The following is a 23199-nucleotide window of genomic DNA, read 5'->3' on the forward strand; positions in this document are numbered from 1 at the left end:
CCCTCTAGTGTCATCACACAGTAGATGGAGAATAATTCTCAGTCAGTAAAGAGGAGCACCACCAGACATGTTACTACGATGTAACAACTGCGTTGGCACTGTAAGGTTAGGATTGAGTTCAGAATTAAATAATGTTGTGCGATTAGTCCATGTAACATAGCGGTCTATTCCGTTGCCAACCAACACGGGGATCGCCAGTTCGAATCCCCGTGTTACCTCCAGCTTGGTCGAGCGTCCCTACAGACACAACTGGCCGTGTTTGTAGGTGGGAAGCCAAATGTGGGTTTGTGTCCTGGTCGCTGCACTAGCGCCTCCTCTGGTCGGCCAGGGCGCCTGTCTGGGGGGTGGGGGGAGAACTGGGGGGAATAGTGTGATCCTCCCACATGCCACATCCCCCCTTGTGAAACGCCTCACTGTCAGGTGAAAATAAGCAGCTGCTGACTCCACGTGTATCGGAGGAGGCATGTGGCAGTCCGCAGCCCTCCCCGGATCGGCAGAGGGGGTGGAGCAGCAACCAGGACGGCTCAGAAGAGTGGGGTAATTGGCTGGATACAATTTGGGAGTAAAAGGGGGGAAAATTAAGAAAAAAAAAGGAGAATGCATGGGTAATATGACACGTATTATGTTAGTCAATGTTTTGCAGATATACGGGTTTTGACCACTGCTTTAGTTCCGGTGGAGTGTTTCTGATGGGAGCATTTTATAGTAAGGGACGTGCAAACGAGTGAGAGTAGGCATAGTAATAAGCGAGTGGTATGGAGTGAATATCTGCCGTTTGGCCGGAGAAATAATAAAGAAGTCAACGGAACCTGAAATAACTAATAGCAGAACATTATTTAATCCTGAACGCACTCCTAACCTTACATCGCCATTTGGCCATCTCTTCTTGGTGCCCTGCTACATCATGGGTCCGGGTACACAGCTGTCCACTGTAACAGAACTTTGCCTGTTTTACATATTCTGGTCTAGGTGGTTAACTTGTTGGAGAAACTCAACACACTGGAGAAGGGAGAAAACGAGTTTCTGAGGTATGATCCATGACACAAGCACAGACGTTTGTGTTTGGCGTTTAAATCTATAATCCACAAGATAGAATAAAACGAATCCAGATTAAAACACGAAAAGTAAATCCATGTCTGAGGAGGTAAATTATCACAAATCGGAGGGCACTCACACCTAACACTGACAGAGAACACACAGACTATAGAGTTTCTTGTATAATTTATGATGCAAACAGGTTTAAAACATCAGTATCCCTTTTATAAAACCTTAAAAATGCACCTATGGTAACAATTCCAGTGTCCTGGTATTGAAATTCCCCTTTTACTATTGCCTTTAATGGTAGCAATAAATCCTAATACCAAATGCATAAGGAATACACTGATATTGATAAGCAGGATAATGGCAGGAGAGCTGTGGTGAGCTCAGCTGGGCTGGTCGTCCATTTGAGAGCCTGACTGGAAAGTCTGGATGTCCTCCCCAATGAACTCAGTGACTATGGAGAGAAGAAAGGAAAAAGTCAGAAATCCATCCAACCATCCATCCATCTCAAAGCTACTGATAATTTGTTTTTTGTACTAATTGTGCCAAGCCAAACATTTCACCAGTGATAAGTGTAGCCTAAAAATATGCTTAAACGTTCACCATAATGTGTCCATGGTGATGATACCAGGTTATAAAGCTCAGTGAAACTGCCAGCTGCTGAACAATAGTCCCACCGCAGGACTATAGAGTTGGCATAGTTATCACAAAGAAACTGAAACAGGCAAACTCCTTTCATAAGTGTTTGCGATGAAAAGAGCTCCATCATTCATTCAACCATCTTTTGATCTTCCTATCTCTATCTTTTCATTCATCCACTGATTCATCCATCCATCCATCCACCCATTTATCCTTCTCATTAAGCCAATGATAGTTTGTTTAAATTGTAAAATGGGTGCCATTTCTTAAACTTTCACCAGCATTAAGTGTTGCTAGAAAATATGCTTAAACGTCCACCACAATATTCACAGAGCTGGACTGTAGAGTTGACACAGCTATCGTAAAGAGAGGGAAAGAGGCAAACTCCTTTCTTCGGTGTCTCTGATTCAGTCAACGATATTTTCATTTTCCTATCTGGTTATCTTCTTACTCATCCATCCATCCATCCATCCATCCATCCATCCATCCATCCATCCATCCATCCATCCATCCATCCATCCATCAGTATTTCCTTCAACCCACTTCTATGTCTGAAATACAGTCATTTAGTTTGTCTTGCAAAATATTAGATTATAGTACACACAAACAATTAAGAGAGAAAAACTTGGTAGCCTAAAGCCCATATATATGTACCTTACCTTCCTCTAATGTAATGTGGTGCATTGACGCGGAGGTGGAAAACTCCAGGGGGCTCTCCTGCATCTTGGGGCCAGTCTGCGCATCCCTCTCACCCCCCTGTCCTGCACCCAAACCCCTGCCCTGGGGGTCCCAGCCCTCACAGTGGGAGTATGGCACCGGGTAGAAGTCCTGATAGGCACTCTGGTTGGAGGGAGGGGAGGGGCACACATCCTGAGTATAGGCGGAGTACTGGGGGTAGGGGGAGGTGGGCATGGGAGGCAGAGGGGAGGAGGAGATGGGACTACCAGCGGGGAAGGGGCTAAGAGAGGAGGAGTGGGAGGGAGAAGGCGAGGAGGACAGGTAGGGTGAGTCCAGCCACGGGGAAGGGGAGGGGGGCTGCGGGGCACGGGGGTACAGGGGCGGGAGGAGCTCGGTGAAGCCCAGCTCCAGGTTCTCAAAACTGGGATGGCGCTCAGACAGGGCCGCCCTGCATCCACCGGGATCCTCCACAGCAACTTCGGCCTTGGAGCAGTACTCTTCATGGTGGCCAGGGGCTGGGTACGGGGGGGAGTAGGTGGAAGGGTAGGGGGGCAGGTGGAAGCCTAGGCCTCTCTCCTCAGCTGTGGGGTCACTGCTCAGATGAAGGACCCGGTCCGCCCTTCCAGGGCCACCCACGGGACACATGGTCACCCCTTCCAGGGTCAACACAGAGGGACGAGAGAGGAGAGGGTCCTCTTCTTTAAACATAACTGAAAATGAAAACAAGTTAAAATGAGAGAAAGTCACAATATTCAGTAGTCATAGCCTGGTAGAAATAATATAGACATTCATTTATCAAAAGATATTTCAGCAAAAAACAACGTTTGAACAAAAACATTTTTTCATTGGGTGCCTGATACAAATAATTGCGTTGGTGCTTGAGTAATTCAAGTAATTCCATTTGAATCCATTTAAAATGGAGCGAAGTCACCACTGCTGTTGTGTCAACACGTTCCCCACTACTGAACAAAATACGTGGTTGAACCAGCGTTTTAATAATTGATGTTGTAACATGTTGGTAAAGGTCTTGTAAGAGCTTGCTCTGCCATATCCGCTTGCCAACCACAACAAACATCTTATTCTTCTGCATTTGGCTGCCACGGAAAAGACGCAACATATTATGAGCCATACTTTTTTTCTGGAGAAATACTGACCCAACAGAAACCATTAAAAAAGCAACTACAAAAGCATTCACGATTTTGGATATTTATGGATTAGCTATTGACTTAAATATGCCAGCGATTGAAAATACCATAAAGGACATTTGTTTGCATGTAAATCTTCAGGACTGCAGCTTTAAACTTTAAATACACACAGTAATTGCAGTTTACAGTAAGAGAAAGAGAGAAAGACACTTTATTTTGTCATTGTACAGGTTACAATGAAATTTGTCTTCTGCATTTAACCCATCCTATTGTAAAGGAGCAGTGGGCAGCTGCAGCACATGGGGACCAACTCCAGTTCTTCTTATGCACGCTGATAAAGGTGAATACCCTACTCTTATTCTCCTAGATTTAACTGTTGCCTTTGATACCATTGATTATGCCATTTTACTTGATAGGTTGGAAAAATGGGTTGGTATTTCTGGTACAGCGTTAAATTGGTTTCACTCTTATCTGACAAATAGATATTTTAATGTTTGTGTTAACAATCTTGTATTCTCATCAGTTCCCCTACTGTGTGGAATCCCTCAGGGGTCTGTCCTTGGGCCAATCCTTTTCTCTCTATACATGCTTCTTCTCTCTATACATGCTTCCTCTGGGTAATTTGTTTAGTCACTTTCAAGACATGCCATACTACTGTTATGCCGATGATACTCAGATCTATTTGTCTGCCAAACCGAATATCTGAATCAACTGTCCTCCCTCCATGACTGCTTAGCTGCCACCAAAGACAGGATGTCCCTAAATTTTCTCCATCTAAACCCCGTCAAAACTGAAGTTCTCTTAATTGGTCCTAAGAACTTTGCTACTGCAGTTGATCAGTTTATTGGTCCACTTCATTCAAACATCAAACCTATTGCTAAAAATCTTGGCATCATCTTTGACCAGAAAATGTCTTTTGAGCACCATGTTACTAAGCTGTTTTCTTCAGCTTTGAAATATTGCAAGAATCAGAAATGTTTTGTCTTTTAATGATATCAAAAAATTAATTCACATTTTCATTTTCTCCCGTCTAGATTACTGTAACCCCCTCTACTCTGGCCTCAACCAAGCTACTTTAAATCATCTACAGTTGGTTCAAAATGCAGCTGCTAGACTACTAACTAGAACTAGCCATAGGTCCCATATTACCCCTGTTCTTGCATCCCTCCACTGGCTTCCCATAAAATCCAGAACAATCTATAAGATCCTATTGATTACATTTAAAGCACTGCATGATCTTGCCCTTAGTTATATTTCTGATCTTGTCATTCCTCATTCCACTTCTCGACCACTCCGATCTTCAAACCTCTATCTTTTATCCATTGCTCACTCCAACTGCGAAACGAAAGGTGACCGCGCTTTTGCAGTTTTAGCCCCAAGCCTCTGGAATAATCTCAATCCATTAAATTCGCTGAATCTTTGGACTGTTTTAAGCGGCTTTTAAAACTCATCTTTTCAGGCAAGCCTTTGTATAGATTTCCACCCCTGACTTCTGTTTTGTTTCATTTGTAGCTTGGTCTGTTACTCTCAATGCCATGTTTTTATATTCTTTCAATTAATTTAATGTGTTTATTCGTATTTTTGTTTATGGAGTGTAAAGCGCTTTATAACTGTGTTACAGAAGTGTTATAGAAATAAAATGTTGCTTGCTTGCTTCTTTCCATTGCCTTGCTCAGGGGCACAGGCAGGAGTATTAACCCTATCATGCATGTTTTCTTTTTTTTTTATGGTGGGAGGAAACTGGAGCACCCAGAGGAAACCCATGCAGACACGAGGAGAACATGCAAACTCCACACAGAAAGGAACTGGGATGGCCTGGGGTTCGAACCCAGGACCTTCTTGCTGTGAGGCAACAGTCCTAACCACTGGGCCACTGTGCTGCCCCAGTAGGTATGCATATAAATGTGTGATATTCATACATGTTTGAAGCCTGTGTTAACAGGGACAGGTATACTGTGTTTGACTCCCACTAAGGCCTGCCTTACTGAAAATGTTTGCCGTCATCTGTCCTGTATGCATATGATGAAGTGCTATTGATTAAAGTGCAAACAAAATGACTGTAAAGCCTTTTATGTAGCAAAATTCCATCCCAATCTGAGGTCACAGCAGGTTGAACCCTATTCCAGCGAGCATTGAGAAGAAGTGCAGGGATTCACCCTGAATAGGTCACCCATGCACACAACTAAATACCTGGAGGAGATTAAGCATCTATTTCACCAAACATGTGTCATTTCACATGTCCATGTTTTTGGACATGAAAGCTCCACACAGACAGTCTGGGATTGAAACCAGAGTGATCTTTATTGTGAGGCGACAGTGCCAACCACTTAAACCAAAGAAAGTGAATCAGTTCATCTGGACACGTTTCATCACTCATCTAAGTGACCTCTTCAGTCTCAGCTGACTGCAGGTATCCCCACCCTTATAAACAATACAGTGGCATAACGACCAAAAACAACGACGAGTTTCATATGCAAATTACAGTGACCATTAACTAGAGTTACAATGGCCATGTCTACTATTCACAGAGGATTGGGGAATGTTTGACACCCTGTTCAAACCAGTGTTCCTCCCTATCAAGGATGTGTACATCCTCATCCTTGAAAGAGTGGCAACTGGCCTGTAGATGGGTGTAGACTGTGGAGTCCTGACCGGACGTCTTAGCGCTCCAGTTTTGTGCCACCCTCTTGGCCAGCGTCAGCTTAGTTTCCCCGATGTACAAGTCATGGCAATCCTCCTGGTACTTAACAGCATACACTATATTGCTCTGTTTGTGCTGGGGGACCTGATCCTTGGGGTGGATCAATTTCTGGTGCAGCGTGTTTTGGGGTTTGAAAGCAATTGAGACGTGATGTTTGGAAAATACGCATCTCAACTGTTCAGACACTCCTGCCACATACAGAATCACCACTGGTTTATGCTTAGGCAGCTGTTTTCCTTCTCCTCTCTTCGATTGGCTGGTGCAGTGTTTTGGGTGTCACAGCACTGTAAGATGGTGACAGATGTACTCCCCCCCTCTCGGTTCAGGGATGGCCGGCCCCTCTTCACACGAAGAAGTGACTTTAGATGCGTAATGAAACGTTTCTCCCACCAAACATTGTGTCCAGATGAAATGATTAAACTTTCTGGGCTTTCATGTCTTCATGCATACTCAATAATCCAGGTAAAGAAATGAACTGATTCACCCTTCTGGGATTTCTGGGATTTCCTTACCTGGATTATTGAGCATGCATCAAAAAACTTAAACCACCGACACACACAAATGATGAATGTAATGACAACGAAGGAAAAAAAGAAACAGGGAAAAAAAATATGGAGGGACACAAGGGAATAAACAGAGGTGTAGGTGTGAGACTCACTGGGAAGGTACTTGAAGCAGTGGGTGCTACTCCTTTTCCGTTTCCCATTTGAGACATAGAGACAGACAGGCACAGGCCAACTCACGGACAGATCGCTGTAGGCAGGAACCTTCACACACAGCAAACACTGGGAGGACAGAGACGTGTGGACACAGATCCCTTAATCGATGAATATCGGATATACATTTCAAGTTCTGGATTTCATGGATAGCCATGTTTTTTTTTGTTGTTTTTTTTTAGCCTTTTTCTTCCCAGTTGCACTTGGCCAATTACCCTATTTACCAATCCGTCCTGGTCATTGCTCCAACCCGCTCTGCAAAGTCTGGGAGGGCTGCAGGCTAGACTACCACATGCTTCCTCCGATACATACTTTTCACCTGACCGTGAGGAGTTTCGCCAGGGGGACGTAGCACATGGGAGGGTCACGCTATTCCCCCCCGTTGCCCCTCCCCCCCGAACAGGTACCCTGACCGACCAGAGGAGGTGCTAGTGTGTCTGTAGGGACGCCCAACCAGGTAACACAACGATTCGATCCGGCGATCCCCATGTTGGTAGGCAACAGAATAGACCGCCATGTATTTTTGCAGATAAGAAGAATTTGACTTGGTAAGATTGTCAGCATAAAAAACAAAAACCAAAACAAGGACATAATCACGATGTTCTACAGTAAAAAAAGGGTGTCTAATTAAATCTATTAGACAGTAGGTACACACAAAGATCATCAAAATATATTCTGGGTGCATAATATGATCTCTGATAGACACGGTAAACGCGCCACTCGTTGCCACGAGAGTAAATTATCAATTCACTTTTGAAATTACAGAAATTCAGTGTGACTCAGGTAAATTCAACCTAGTTATGCATGCATAGATCAGAAAGCAGACCCGAGCTATAGTCTAAAAACTTCCTTTGGATAAGTTGATTTGTTTGCAATGCGATGACTCCACTAGCCAGGGTTTAGCAACATCATGGACTCCATATATAGCGCTCCAATGGGAAGCGTTTTATGATTATAATCACTTCAAACATTCCAATGTGCCTGGGTGCACGTGCGCGCGCGCACACACACACACACACACACACACACACACACACACACACACACACACACACACACACACACACACACACATACCTCATTACTGTTGTTGCATTCAAAATGTACATTCCACCATGCTAGCACAAATACACAGATACACACATACACACACACACACAAACAAACAAGCACATGTACATAAATACACACGTGCATGTGATTACCTCATTACTGTTATTGCGGTCAACATGTGCCTCCTCCTCCCACTGTAACTTGCCATCTGATAGATAAGAAACAACAGCTATTAGCAATGACACGCATAGCCTCAACAGACAAATACACACACACACACACACATACATACACACAATGCACACTATTGCATTCAACCCCTATTTTGATTTAACAGAATTTTCTTCCACCAGGGGTCAGATTTAGGAATCAACAAGTTATCTCTAACGCAGTTTATTTTTGGGTACAAAACGTTATTGTGTGTTCCACATGTCACAGATAAATTAAAACACATCAAAAAACACTGAGGGTTTTTTTCTATACATTAGAACACATTAAGATATACTGATCAGGAATCAATGTCCACTTTTCTTCTTATGCAAACACAGGAAGAGAAGAGACACACACACGTGCGCACGCACGCGCGCGCGCACACACACACACACACACACACACACACACACACACGTGTATCTTTCTCTCACTCTCTGTAGCCATTTACCTGTCCCTCTCTCCATGAAGACTACTCTGGAGATGGGCAAGAAGTTGGTGCCAGCCAGCAGTAGCTCCTCCCCTCCCTCCACAGAACAGGAAGTCAGACTAACTGATTCTATCACTGGCAGCTCCTGGGCCGAACGCTGGGCTGAGAGAGAGAGAGAGAGAGAGAGAGAGAGAGAGAGAGAGAGAGAGAGAGAGAGCGAGAGAGAGGAAAGGGGATTGAGACACAGGTAAACACAATTGGCCGTGTCTCTGAGTGGGAAGCCAGATGTGGGTATCGGTTGGGGCGCCTGTTTGGGGGGGAGGGGGAACTGGGGGGGAAAGCATGATCCTCCCACGTGCCACATCCCCCTGGCAAAACTCCTCCTGTCAAGTGAAAAGAAGCGGCTGGCGACTCCACATGTATTGGAAGAGGCATGTGGTAGTCTGCAGCCCTCCCCGGCTTGGCAGAGGGGGTGGAGCAGCGACCGGGATGGCTCGGACGAGTGGGGTAATTGGCCGGGTACAATTGGAGAGCAAAAGGGGGGAAATCAAAAACTCAAAGTAGAACTGAGGGCACATAATCCTCTCTGCCACTACTCACAGCATTCGATGGGTAGGGAGGCCACCTGAAGAGCCAGTACCCGACCGGGCGGGGCCACAGGGGGCGCTAGCGGCAGATGGATGCGAAAAACCAAACGAACGCGCGTGTTCTTTCTGCCAACATCTGTCTCTCCTTTCCTCAGCTCAATGTCCGAGTTCCTCAGCTTCAGAATCCCAGCGCAGTCAATACTGAGACACAGAGACAGATGCTTTCTGTATAAACTAATATCACATTGAGTATATTTAAGGTAGCCTGTATAATAAACATACCAAATACAAATGTAGCAGTAACTATTACTAGACTTGTATACAATCTTGATTGATCATTCTTTAATCTTTAATTAAGGTTAGCTATCAGATGCAGATCTAAGTCTTTGTATCTAAATCATATTTTACATCTAAGGCATTTGACTGACACTGTTGTCCAGAGGGACTTCCAATGACTGCAACGGCAGACTAAGATTAGATTCCTGGATTGTCAACATTGTGAGCAACCATTGCAGCAGCACTAAAAGGAGTACAACAGTCAAAGCCACAACAAATCAACAACAGATGTAAAACGTACTGCAGTTTCTCTGGCATGGGAATGTATGATAACGAAACAGTTAAAATTTCTCCCCTTCTACTTTCATACTTCCTTGCTCTCTCTCTTTCTCTCTCTCTTTGGCTGACTCACAGTGCAGTCATGTTGGTCTCGGGGCTGAGGGGTATATCCAGCAGTTTGGTGCCAGCCTGGACGCTCTCCTGACTGGCAGTGCCCACCATCTTCCCTGTCACCCTGAGGCGGGGGGGGGGGGACACAACCATTTCAAACAAATGCCAATTTATATACTGTAGACAACTTTATTAATAGGAGCTATGATCAACATCACACTGGTTACAGTTCTCATGGGCAACCAATTTATTTGATTCTACATTTCTTAGTTCCTTTATGTGTGTTTTGAAAAGCTTTATTCTCCAAAAGTTTCAAAGCAAAACCTGCATGGTTTGATTGCTGATGAGACAGAGCTTTGTGGGTTTGATTGTCTTGCACAATTACCTATGATCGCCAGACTTTACTGGACATAAGATTAGATGTTCCCAACAGCTGGAAGCTGTGGGACGTGCCGAGAGAGATTATCTACAACAAACAGGTACCACCATGGAGTAATGGCTTCAGGCCGTGCTGTCAGAGGCAAGGTAAATGAGGTGGCACCCTAGTTAGGCTACGATGGCGTCCTACCCGGCCCCCGATTCCTAGCATACTGCTGTCTAACGTCCAGTCCCTTGACAACAAGCTGGACTAACTTCATTGCTGAATCGGCTCTCAAAGGGACATGAAAGACTGTTGTGTGTTCTACTTTACAGAGACTTGGCTGGGCTCTAATACACCTGATAGGGCTATACAGCCGGGGGGAGGGGGGGGGGATCTGTGCACTGCATGGACCGTTCCATGATGATTACTGGCAAGGTAAATGGAGGTGGTGTATGCTTCTTTATTAATAACAATTCATGTCGTGCTGATGTGGAAATAGTATCTCAGTCCTGTTTGCCAGTGTTGGAACAACTAGCAATAAGGTGCAGACCATTCTATCTCTCAAGGGAATTCCCATGCATGTTGCTAACTGCTGTCTACATACCGCTGCAAGCTGCAGCAGGTGCTGGACAAACTGTATGGAGACATTAGCAGGGAGAACTTGCACCCTGAGGACATTTCAATTATGGCGGGGGACTTTATTCACTGTAACCTGAAATCTATGCTACTAAAATTTTACTAATATGTCACCTGCCCAACCAGCGGCAATAAGACTCTCAACCACTGTTACTTCATGGTCAAGGCAGCTTACAGGTCTATCCTATGACATCACTTTGGGAAATCTGACCACCTGTCAGTGTTCTTGCTTCCTTCCTACAAGCAGCAAATGAAGTGCGCGCAGCCCACTGTGGGGACAGTACAGTGCTGGACTACAGAACACGAATCCCAACTTTAGGGATGTTTTGAATCAACACACTGGTCAGTCTTTAAGGATTCAACTTCAAGTTTGGATGAGTATGCTGAATCAGTCGCTGGCTATGTTAGAATCTGTGTGGATAACTGTATCCCAGTATGGACTATTTGCTCCTACCCCAACCAGAAGCCCTGGATTAATAGCAACATTCATCTGAGGTTGAGGGAGCATGCCACTACTTTTAAATTGAGGGACAAGGAATACTTTAAATTTAGGGACAAGGAATGCTACAAAAAAATTCAGGTATGACTTAAGGGGAGCCATCAAAGCTTCTAAAAGACAATATAAGGACAAACTGGAAAATGACTACAGTGGCTTTGACTCGTGACACATGTGGAGGGAGCTGAAGGCAATTACAGACAATAAATCTAAACCCAGTGTGGCTATCAACACCTCTGCTTCTCTTCCGGATGAGCGTAACAACTTTTATACCCGCTTTGAAGCTCACAACTTGGACCCAGTGACAGCAACACAATGCCCACCCGATGAAGTCGATCTACAGGTATCAGAGGCTGATGTGAGTAAAACTTTTAAAAGGATTAAGGCTCGTAAAGCTGCTGGCCCAGATGGCATCCCTTCCTGTGTCTTGGCTATTTGATTTCCTGACAGGCCTGCCCCAGACTGTGAGAATAGGTAAAACATACTGATCTAAAATAGTTCTTAGGAACGGCGTGCCTCAGGGCTGCTCTCAGTCCCCTATTGTACTGTCTGATTACACATGACTGTGTAGCCAAATATGACAACAACAGCATCATTAAATTCACAGATGACACCACAGTGATTGGACTAATAAGCGACAGTGATGAGAGGGCCTATAGTGCTATGGTGCCATGGTAACAACCTCACTAAATGACAATGTCAAATGAAATCGTTGACTTTAGAAAGATCAGAGGAAATCACATTCGTATTTCCATCAATGGGTCATCTGTTGAAATTGTGTATAGTTTTAGATTTCTCAGTTTACACGTCACAGACACCCCCACATGTTCTCTCAACACCAGTTGCAACCTGAAGAAGGCACAGCAGAAATTGGATTTTCTAAGGCATCTCAAAAGTTTTGGTATGAGTGCCAAAACTCAACTTTGGTGTGAGTACCAAAACTCTTATGAACTTTTATCGCAATATCTTTATGCATGCTCAATAATCCAGGTAAGAAAATCAAAGAAAGTTGAATCCGTTCATTTGGACAAGTTTATTGACAGAAACATTTCATCACTCTCCTATGTGACCTCTTCAGTCTAAACTGACTGCAGGTATCCCCACCTTTATAAACAATACAGTTGCATAATGACTGAAACCAATGATCAGTTACATGTGCAAATATGCATGACCATTAGCTAGAGTTTCAATGGCCATGTGTACTATTCACATGGCCAGTGGCTACTCTTTCAAGGATGAGGATGTGCACATTCTTGATAGGGAGGAACACTGGTTTGAAGAGGGAACGACCATCCCTGAACCAAGGGGGAAGGGGAGGTGGGAGCTAAGAGTACATCTATCGCCATCTTGCAATGCTGTGATTGCAAACATTCCCAAATCCTCTGTGAATAGTACACATGGCCATTGAAACTCTAGTTGATGGTCATTCCCATTTGCATATGAAACTGATCGTTGGTTTCGGTAGTTATGCAACTGTATTTTTGTAAGGGTGGAGATACCTGAAGTCAGTTGAGACTTAAGAGGTCATTTAATGAGTGATGAAACGTTTCTGTCAATAAACATTGTGTCAAGATGAACGGATTCAACTTTCTTTGATTTTATCACAATACCGCTGAGTGTGTCTTGACAGGCTGAATCACAGTGTGGTTTGGTGACCTGACTGCTCAGGACTGCAGATTGCTTCAAAGGACTGGAAAGACAGCACCAAAATCATTGTCATGGAAGTACCACAACTTCTTAATATTTACACCACTCGCTGCAAAAAGAAAGCCTGAAACATCATCAAGGACACCAGCCTCCCCACATGAAGAATGAAGAAATGAAGACTCAAAGGATGATGCGTACCTCTGATATACTGAGAATATATGTACCTAGCACTACACTTTTTTTTCCTGTTACACTGTTAGATGCTTGAAGCTGAGTTAAGTCAATTACTGTATCGCATTACAGCACCGTACCTGTGTATCTGATAGAAAGGATGGGGCCTGATAGATCGGTCGTCAGCTGTTCCAACAAAAACCTGGAGGGACAGCGGCTTCCTCTCTGTGTAGCCACACAACTGTGGAGAGAGACAGCGTAAGAAAACACATCAAACCAATCGAAGTTGCTCCTAAACATTAGTGTCCCCCCCCCCTAATGGTTAGAAAACAAATGTCAAAAACTTGCTGAATTTATTAACTAACCTACTTTATCAAAAATTACAGTTTAGACTGAAGAGGTCACGTAGATGAGTCATAAAACGTTTCTCTCTCAATAAACATTGTGTCCAAATGAGCTGATTCAACTTTCTGTGATTTTATTACTTGGATTACTGAGCATGCATAAAGTCAAATTTACATGTTTATCTTTACCTTAACAACAGGATGTCCTGCTGGTGCAGCCTTGACGGCCCCCCTGCTTCCCTCTGTCTCATAATGAGCTCTGTGGTGTGGGCGGGGCTGCACCTCGATCCGCAGCTCATATTGGTCAAACTGAGATGGCAGCGGCCAATCAAGCGGCGGCAGGGCATTAGACCTGGAAGTAATAATATTAATAATAATAATAATAATAATAAAAAAAAAATCATATAGCACTTTTCTGAAACAACGTTACAAAGTGCTTTACAAAAAAATAAAACCAGACAAGGCAAAAATAAGTAAGAGTAAAAATTAAAACAGTATAAATAAATAAAGACAAATATCAAACATTTTTAAAAGCTTGAAGTACATTCGATAAAAGAGTGTTAGTCAATAAAGTTCATATTGCATTATGTTTTATGATAACTAGTAACTTGGGGCTCTTGGTGGAGTCAATTGAGTTGTCTGTATTTCACGACGGCTTGCTGGTGATTGGTAATGAACTTCAGGTAATTATTTTGCCCCAACACATGAGGATGGCTTTTTATTTATTTATTTGGGGGGGTTCCCCTTTTTTTCTCCCCAATTGTACTTGGCCAATTACCCCCCTCTTCCGAGCCATCCCGGTTTCTGCTCCACCCCTCTGCCAATCTGGGGAGGGCTGCAGACTACTACACGCCTCCACCAATACATGTGGAGTCGCCAGCAGCTCCATTCCACCTGACAGTGAGGAGTTTCGCCAGGGGGACGTAGCGCGTGGGAGGATCATGCTATTCCCCCAAGTTCCCCCACCCCCCTGAACAGGCGCTCCAACCGACCAGAGGAGGTGCTAGTGCAGCGACCAGGACACACACCCACATCTGGTTTCCCACCCACAGACACGGCCAATTGTGTCTGTAGGGACGCCCGACCAAGCCGGACACGGGGATTTAAACTGGCGATCCCCATGTTGGTAGGCAACGGAATAGACTGCTACACTACCTGGACACCCTATAAGCATGGCTTTTTGAAATAGAGCTCCTCGTGTGTCCTTGCCTGAACAGAGGACTGTGAGCATTGGCACGGGTCCTGCCCCAACCAAGGGCAGGGGGCACAGACAAATAGTCCATGCCCAGAGACGGGAGCTCTCTCCTCGGCTGGTGGAGCTCTGGCAGTGAGCAGGGGGAACTGTGGCCTGGAGCCTGCTCCTGATCCACCTCCCTGGGAGACAACTGGAAGCAAGGGGGAAAAAAACAAAACAAACACAAAACAAACTCAGCATTTTTTTTCAGGCAGTATAGAGTACCAGATGTGTGGGGTTTGCCACATTCAGACAATTGTGAGTGTCAAGTAAGCAGTCAATGAATGTAAAAGATATTGCATTGACTCAAGTAGCTTAGGTTGACTTGCACTTTTCTGATCTATAAAACAATCTCCACCTATCTGATAAGAGAGTTAAACAAATGTTATTATTATCAATAAAAACTATTTGATGCAGATAATACATAATGAGTTTGTATCTATTATTGGGAGTGATGTGAAAGCTGCATTTCCACTTTAAAATTGTGGATTTTTAACAATCCTAATCTTAAACACCAACATACAACTGCATGCTTATCATGATGTGCAGATTTAAACATTGTTACTAATGTGCTGCCCTGTTGTTGTTGTTTGTGTGTTGTGTCCTGTTTTTTAAAAATAAAAATGGTTGATCACAAAAAAAAAACGTGCAGATGAAATGGTAACGGAGTCCCAAAGACGAGTGCACTCTAAAAAACTTCTTCAGTTGCTTTGTCAGAGACATCAAATATGTATCAGAGAAACAGGACTTGCACATTAAATTGAATGCTCCAAAACAGATTCATTCCAGCACAATTAATGCCTTGACTAAAAATGTCCTGATGACGATGGATGAATAAACTGGTAAACCATATCGCTTAATGTAAACTCAGCCAAATATGCAGAAATGGATCCAGCCTGCTCACCTGTTCCAATGACGTCTTCCTGGTTTTCTGAGGAATACTGACCTCACAGCTGCTTGGAGGAGCTTGTGACTGAGTGGTGGAGTCACCTCCCTCCAGGATGCATCCATGAAGCTCCTCTGAGTAGCTTCCCCTCCGCGAGGTGCAGGGGGATGCTAGCGGGGAGTTTCTACGCTTCTTACCACCTGGGGAGGTGGGCCTGGAAGAGGGTGAGAGGCTGAAATTGACTGTGGCTTCGTTTAGCTCCTCCTCCTCCACAAGCAGCGAATCACAGCTGGAGGCGGGGCTTAGCCAGCCACGAGAGGAGGGGCTGGAAGCTGGGCTGGGGCTGGGGCTGAGGGAACTGGGACCTCCATCACGGTAGGAGAAAGGGTCCAGCAGGGGGAGATAGAGGCGCTCCCGGTCCCAGCCACTGCCACCTCCTCCGGTGTCCCAGTAGTTGGAGCCTGGTGGGGCTAGGTCATCCTCAGGGGAGATGGTGGTTATCTGGATGCTGGGGCACTCGACCACTCGAGACTCAGATACCTAGAGGGGGGAGAGAGAGAAAGAGAAAGAGAACTGACTTTTCATCATTTCATCTATCTATCTATCCTATTCATCTCTGTATCTTTGCAGAAAGGTGGTGGTGCAGACGGCAGCCTTGTTTCTGCACTCTCTGGTACTTCTTCTGTTTTTGTTTATTTGTTTAGTTTCCAGCTCTCACTCTCTGATCACATTCAGCAGGGAAGAACTTTTAAAGATAGATGGCCAAAGATAGAAGGCCTCTTTGACTCCTCAGAGGCCATCTATGTGAAGACGGAATGACCATCCCTGAACCGAGAGGGACCCTAAAAGTACATCTGTCGCCATCTTACAGTGCTGTGATTGCAACCATTCCCAAATCCTTTGTGAATAGTACACTTTGCCATTGAAACTCTAGTTAATGCATATGAAACGGTCGGTTGTTATATAACAACTGACTGTTTCAAGTAGTTTATTCAAGTGTGCTATTAGTATACTAATTTTAAACTAAAGATCAGTGAGTATGCTTTCAGTTTACTTTTTAAGTACTTATCAGAGATATGCTAAACAAAATTATACTTAAGTTACTTACAAGTATACTACTATTACATTGATATTAAATATAATATAATTGAAATATACTTCAACTTTACATAAATTTATTACTAAAATAAACTTCAAGTATACTATTTTTTGTAAGGAATGCCACTGTATTGTTTATAAGGGTGGGGATACCTGCAGTCAGTTGAGACCGAAGAAGTCACTCAGATGAGTGATGAAACATCTCTCTCTCAACAAACATTGTGTCCAGATGAACTGATTCAACTTTCTGTGATTTTCTTAACTGGATTATTGAGCATGCATAAAGACAATAAACCCTGGTTCACAGCAAAACTCAGGCAGCTTTGTCAGGCCAGGGAACGAGCCTACAGGAGTGGAGATAGGATCCTGTACAACCAAGCCAGAAACACACTGACCAAGGAGATCAGAGTTGCCAACTCTGAAAAGCTTAAAACTGGATTTCAGCTAATGATCCTGCATTTGTGTGGAGAGGCCTGCAGGACATTACCAACTACAGGAAACACTCCTCTCACACTGTAGAAAATAATCTTTATGCATGCTCACGGTAGAAAACCTTCAACTAGCTGACGACTTGAATGTGTTTTAGTGCAGGTTTGATCAGCCCGCTATCACACCCCTCATCAGCTCCAATTCAGACATCACACAACCAACTGCACCCCTGCCATCACCCCTCCTCTCCCCCCTGACTCCCCACCGGCACTGATGGCCTGTGTGTCAGCTCTTCCAGAAACAGAAGATCAGGAAGGCACTGATGGCCTGTGTGTCAGCTCTTCCAGAAACAGAAGATCAGGAATGCACCAGGCCCAGATGGCATGTCACCCTCCTGTCTGATAGCCTGCACAGACCAGCTGGCCCCCATCTTCACACAGATCTTCAACAGATCACTGGAGCTGTGTGAAGTCCCCTCCTGCTTCAAATGCTCCACTATCATCCCAGTCCCCAAGAAAACCTCCATCACTGGACTGAACAACTACAGGCCAATTGCTCTGATGTCTATGGTCATGAAGTATTTTGAGAGACTGGTGTTGACCCCCCTGAAGGACATCACAGGCCCCCTGCTGAACCCTTGCAGTTTGCCTACTGGGCAAACAGGTAAAGTGGATGATGCAATCAACATGGGACTGCATTACATCCTGCAACACCTTGACTCCTCAGGGACGTATGGAAGGATCTTGTTCATGGACTCCAGCTCAGCATTAAACATCATCATCCCAGAAGTCCTACTCACCAATCTCACCTAGCTCACTGTGCCCGCCCCCACCTGTCAGTGGATCACAAACTTCCTGACAGACAGGAAGCAGCTGAGGCTGGGGAAAATCACATCCAGCAGCCGGACAGACACTACTGGTGCCCCTCAGGGATGTGTGTTCTCCCCACTGTTTTTCTCCCTCTACACCAACGACTATACCTCAGGAGACCTGTCCGTTCAACTCCTGAAATTTGCAGATGACACAACTGTCATTGGCCTCATCTGAGACAGAGATGAATCTGCATACAGATGGGAGGTCAAACAATTGGCCCTGTGGTGCGGTCACAACAACAGGAGATGAAAACGCTCAAAACTGTGGAGATGGTGGTGGGCTTCAGGAGGAGCCCCACATCACTGCCCACCTCAACATATTCAACAGCACTGTGTCGGCCATGGACTCCTTCAAGTTCCTGGGTTCTACAATCTCCCCGGACCTGAATTGGGAATCCAACATCAACACAGTTATCAAAAAGGCCCAGCAGGATGTACTACTTGCGCCAGCTCAGGAAACAAAACCTGCATCAGCAGCTGCTGATCCAGTGCACACTGCAGTCATTGAGTCTGTTCTCTGCACTTGCATCACTGTCTGGTTTGGATCGGCCACCAAACAGGACAGGAACAGACTACAATGGACAGTTAGGTCTACAGAAACAATTATCGTGCCGGCCTGCCAACCATCCAGGACCTATACACCTCCACAGTCAGGAAACGGGGTAGGCAAATCACTGCAGGCCCCTCACACCCTGGACACAACCTGTTCCAACTTCTCCCCTCTGGTAGGCACTACAGAACACTGTTCACCAAAACCACCAGACACAGGAACAGTTTCTCCCCCCTCGCTGTCACAGTTATGAATGGTTAAGTCACTGTGGCACTGTGCAATAACCCTGGATCACTATAATAACCACTGTACCTACATATTATATATAGCTATATATATTCTTTAAATGTATTTCTGTCTCAAATACAAATGTGAAATACATTTTACTCACGACTATCTGAACAGGCTATAAACTGTACATAAACACCAACTATATGTATATATAGTAACTTTTTTACCCGTTTAACATTTATCTCAGCACTCCTTGCACTCTTCGCTTCTTTGCACTGTTTATATCCTGTTTACAGTTCACAGAAACGGTTTCACCTATATATAGTCATTCCTTGTATATTCCTGAAAATTATTCCTGAAGCTCTCTCTCACACACACACGCACACACACACACACACACACATATATATATATATATATATATATATATATATATATTATTATATATACGTATATGCTTGTACTGTCTCATAAAAAATTTACTTGACTCAGTGGCTTATTTTGCTCCTTATTTGTTGAGCACTTTCCCTACCGTTGAGTGTTTCTTTTGACAAAGTTTTTTTTCTTGTCGTATATATACATACATGTATATTATAATTGTATAATATTAATTAATCATGTTATATAATTAATAATCAATATTAATAATTATATATTAAGATTATTTATGAGGATATTCCTGAAGATTGTTGTGTTGTTATTCTGTGTAAGTACATTTAGAGCCACTAAACTGGAGTCAAAATCCTTGTATGTGTAAGCATACTTGGCCAATAAAGAGGATTCTGATCTATCTATCTATCTATCTATCTATCTATCTATCTATCTATCTATTTATCTCCAGGGATGACATGCGTTCCATCTCTGACTTCTTACCTGTACGGAGCGCGCTGGCAGGCTCTCATAAGTCCCGCTGAACTCCCTCACCAGGGCCCTCCGCGGGGGCGGGGAATGCATCCCGGCACGCTGATTGGATGAGGGTGGTGGGCTGGGGATGTTCATTGGCTGGTTTGTATGGGTGGCAGCCAGGTGACTATCTGCAACTAATAGAAATATTTTCAGTCAGAGGGTGTGGCAAAAGGAATACCTCACCTGTGAATGATCGGAGTTAGGCCCTGATTGGGCAACATCAGCAAGTCCAAAACTGTCCTGTTTTCAAACTTTCCTCAAAGTGTGGAAATTAAAGGCTGACATTGGATAGTTGTCACACTTCCACAGAAAAGTTATGGTAACGGTGAAAAAAATTAGTCATTTTTGCTGTTTGCTCTCATGGTTTCAACATAACATTGGCGCTGGTAAATAATCAAAATCCAAACGAGTTTGATCCTTTGCCTGAAATCCAACGGCAAATTATCAACCGAGGCTCGCTGACTCAATATTGACAAGACTGGCTGTGTCCTATAGCCAACTGTTTCAAAATCTGATCCCTCGTTAGCATAATCAAAACTGAGACACAGGTCGAACTGTGTGATGCTCGTTAGTTTAAAGAGTATATATTTGGGGTTTTGTTGACCAATAACCATTTATTAACCATTATGTGGCACTCTCCTGAACTTCGCCAGAGGTGTGGACGCTTTGAAACAAAACAGTTCTTCCCAATCAGGTATCGCTGATGCTCCAGAGTGTGCAAATCTTTATTTTAATCGAAACCTGACACCGGCTGATTTCACTATGTCCTCCCATGTGTTGTTAAAGGTTGGCCTAGTGTTTGGTTCCAACTACTAAAATGCACACTCGCAGGCCCCGACAGCAGAATGGTTGGGCACTTCTGCCTTGAAGAACATGCAACCAAAGTGAAATATCAGGTTCAGCAGTCTGCTTTAACTGTGGTAGCTCGGCCTGTTGTTTTGTGTTCATGTCTCAGGTGTGGTACCATGCACTTTATGCCAGTGTGGGTGGGAAAAAATAAGTGGGTGGGTGTGAGGGGTATTTGTGTGCGTGCGTTTGTGTGTGTGTGTGTGTGTGTGTGTGCGTGCGTGCGTGCGTGCAGACTGAAAAATGGAGGGGGGCGGGGGCAGTGAGGGGCAAAGGGAAGGAGGGAGGTGTGTATGGGGTGCGTTCTCAGTACACAGAGGTTGAGGTTCCTTCCCAGATGGCAGCTGTTAACTTTACTCACACGCACAACTGATTAGAACCACATTGAGCCTGGGCTACGCACACATACGTAGACAAATACAGACACGCAAATGGCAAATGCATGCACGCACACATAAACAAGCATACAGTGGGATACACATGCTAACAAACAGACATACACACGTTACACAGTCATGCAACACTCAGGCGCACACAACAAAAAATATATCTATGCACACATGCGGGATGCACACACATAAACACACACACGTGCACACACACACACGCATAATTTACTGCAAGAACAGGCGTGCAGTTGAGTAGCGAGGATGCACATCACAGCACATGCAACCACACACATACACACACACACACACACACACACACACACACACACACACACACACACACACACACACACAAACAAACTTCCCCTCTGTAAATCCATACACACAAATACAAGCACACGGACATGTGACTGCACACAGACACATGCAAAAGATGGGAGTAGGTTTTTCCTCGCAGGAAGTGGCAAAGTGAGACTGAAAGCGGCCAAGCTCAAGCGTAAGGATGCCGTACAGCGTCAGTAGACGTTAAAGAGGAAAGCCTCGGAGACGCACTGGCGTCTGTACGTCGGTTACGTTTAGCTCGTGTGATATTATCCAAGAAAGGCTCTGACCAGGGTTGCTATTTGAATCAAGGTGTGATGGCGCGCCCTCCGCTCTCTCGCCCGTCACGCCGCCGTCCGGCTCGGCGGCGCGCAGCGGGGATGCGCCCTGCAGCGGACGCGGCGGGTCCTCCTCAAAAACCAACTTGAACTCCAACTCGCCCTCCTCCCAGCCAGATCCCGTCGCGGCCCCCATCACCCACAGCAAGAGATGTAGATATTAACAAGAAGAAGAAGAAAAAAAAGAAAAAACCCGCGGTGCAGATACAGGGATATCTGCGTCGGTTAGAATCTCCCCCTTGATGAAAGTCCAGAATATGACAAACGACGTTTCCCAAACTCTTAATTGGGTCCTAGTTGTGTCTCATTGCACAACTGTACGCGGCTCTCCTTGAGAGGTTTGGGAATAACTTGAGGAAACTCCCCCCCCCCCCCCTCCACAATCTTCTCAGGCGATGAGGACCGGGAGCTCGAAGAGTTGTAAATTCTTCATTCTCGGCGTTCCCAGTTCCTCGGAAAGGATAATCCCGGATCACAGATATAATATCTCTATATGTGGCCGATCTGCCATCCTAGCTCCCTCGGCATCCTTTCTTCCTCCCCGTTTAGGGAAGAAGAAAAAAAAAGTTTATCAAATATTTTTTGTCGTCCTTTACCCTTAATTGCATCTGGGTGGGTTTCCCAGCCCCCTGTTGGTCCGTTACTCATTACCCATAGGACCATTTGCATGTCAATCATGGAATCCCCCTCCCCAACCCCGACTGCTTTTACCCCCTCCCTCCCCCCCAACACACACACACTCCCCCCACAGAGGAGTCTCTCCAAGTTAAGAGTCGTTTCGCTTCCCCTCCTGACGTTGGTTTGTAACACCGACGAGAAATTGGGTCAACACTCTTCTACGTTTCAGAGTCATTCCTCAGCAAAGTTTATTTATTTTCTTTACCCTTCCAACATAATTAGGCTGCGTTTAAGTGCCACCCTCCGAGCATCAGTGTGTGTGTGTATGTGTGTATGTGTGTGTGTGTGTGTGGCACACTTTTAATGATACGGTCATCCTCGTCACGAGCCTCACTCACAGCAAAGCCAATCATCGTTTAAAAAAAGTGGGCTTGTTGGCCAGCAGGCCGTGCGAGGAGGCTTTTCTAACGGACCGTGGCGTTAACTGTCAGTTTGTGAACAGTGAAGGGCCCATTTCCTGTGGCGCAGAACATGACAGCCCCCTTTTTGGCTGTCACTTAGTCTTCGCCTCCCTTTTCCACCCCCTCTAGCCCCCCCCACACACACACACACAACCCCCCCATACCCTGTGCACCAGCCCGCCTCTCTTTTCCCCAAATTCACGTCCCTCCTTCGTCGACTCTTCCAGGCTCACTCCCTCCTTCTCCCTCTTTCACCCCCCCATCCTCGCCCCGAGAGATCTGTTTCTTATTATCCTCTAGTCTGCTCTCTGTCTGAGCCGGGAGACGAAAACCTTAAATAAACACACACATACACTCTCTCTCTCTCTCTCTCTCTCTCTCTCGCTCTCTCCTTTCTCATTCTCAGTCTAGCTCAATGCCCCACCCCCCAACCCCTAAACTTACCCCCCAATTCTCACAATCATTAAGCTTATATGTTGTACTGCTGTGTTTGTTTCAGC

General features: G+C 44.9%; 1 protein-coding gene across 1 annotated transcript; it reads right to left on the bottom strand.

Annotated features, from left to right (window-relative positions):
• Positions 1–1221: 1221 nt before the first annotated feature.
• Positions 1222–21942, bottom strand: nfatc4 (nuclear factor of activated T cells 4). The gene is made up of 13 exons (XM_056293382.1): positions 21573–21942; positions 19694–19854; positions 15660–16181; positions 14731–14906; positions 13711–13873; positions 13318–13418; positions 9889–9990; positions 9214–9401; positions 8635–8775; positions 8126–8181; positions 6863–6989; positions 2340–3068; positions 1222–1495 (listed from the first exon to the last, which is right to left on the bottom strand). The coding sequence occupies exons 1-13, from the start codon at positions 21754–21756 to the stop codon at positions 1425–1427; spliced, it is 2721 nt and encodes a 906-aa protein (XP_056149357.1). The 5' UTR covers positions 21757–21942; the 3' UTR covers positions 1222–1424.
• Positions 21943–23199: the final 1257 nt, after the last annotated feature.

The sequence above is a fragment of the Lampris incognitus genome, chromosome 14 (genome assembly GCF_029633865.1).
Source record: "Lampris incognitus isolate fLamInc1 chromosome 14, fLamInc1.hap2, whole genome shotgun sequence".
Classification (NCBI taxonomy): Eukaryota; Metazoa; Chordata; class Actinopteri; order Lampriformes; family Lampridae; genus Lampris; species Lampris incognitus.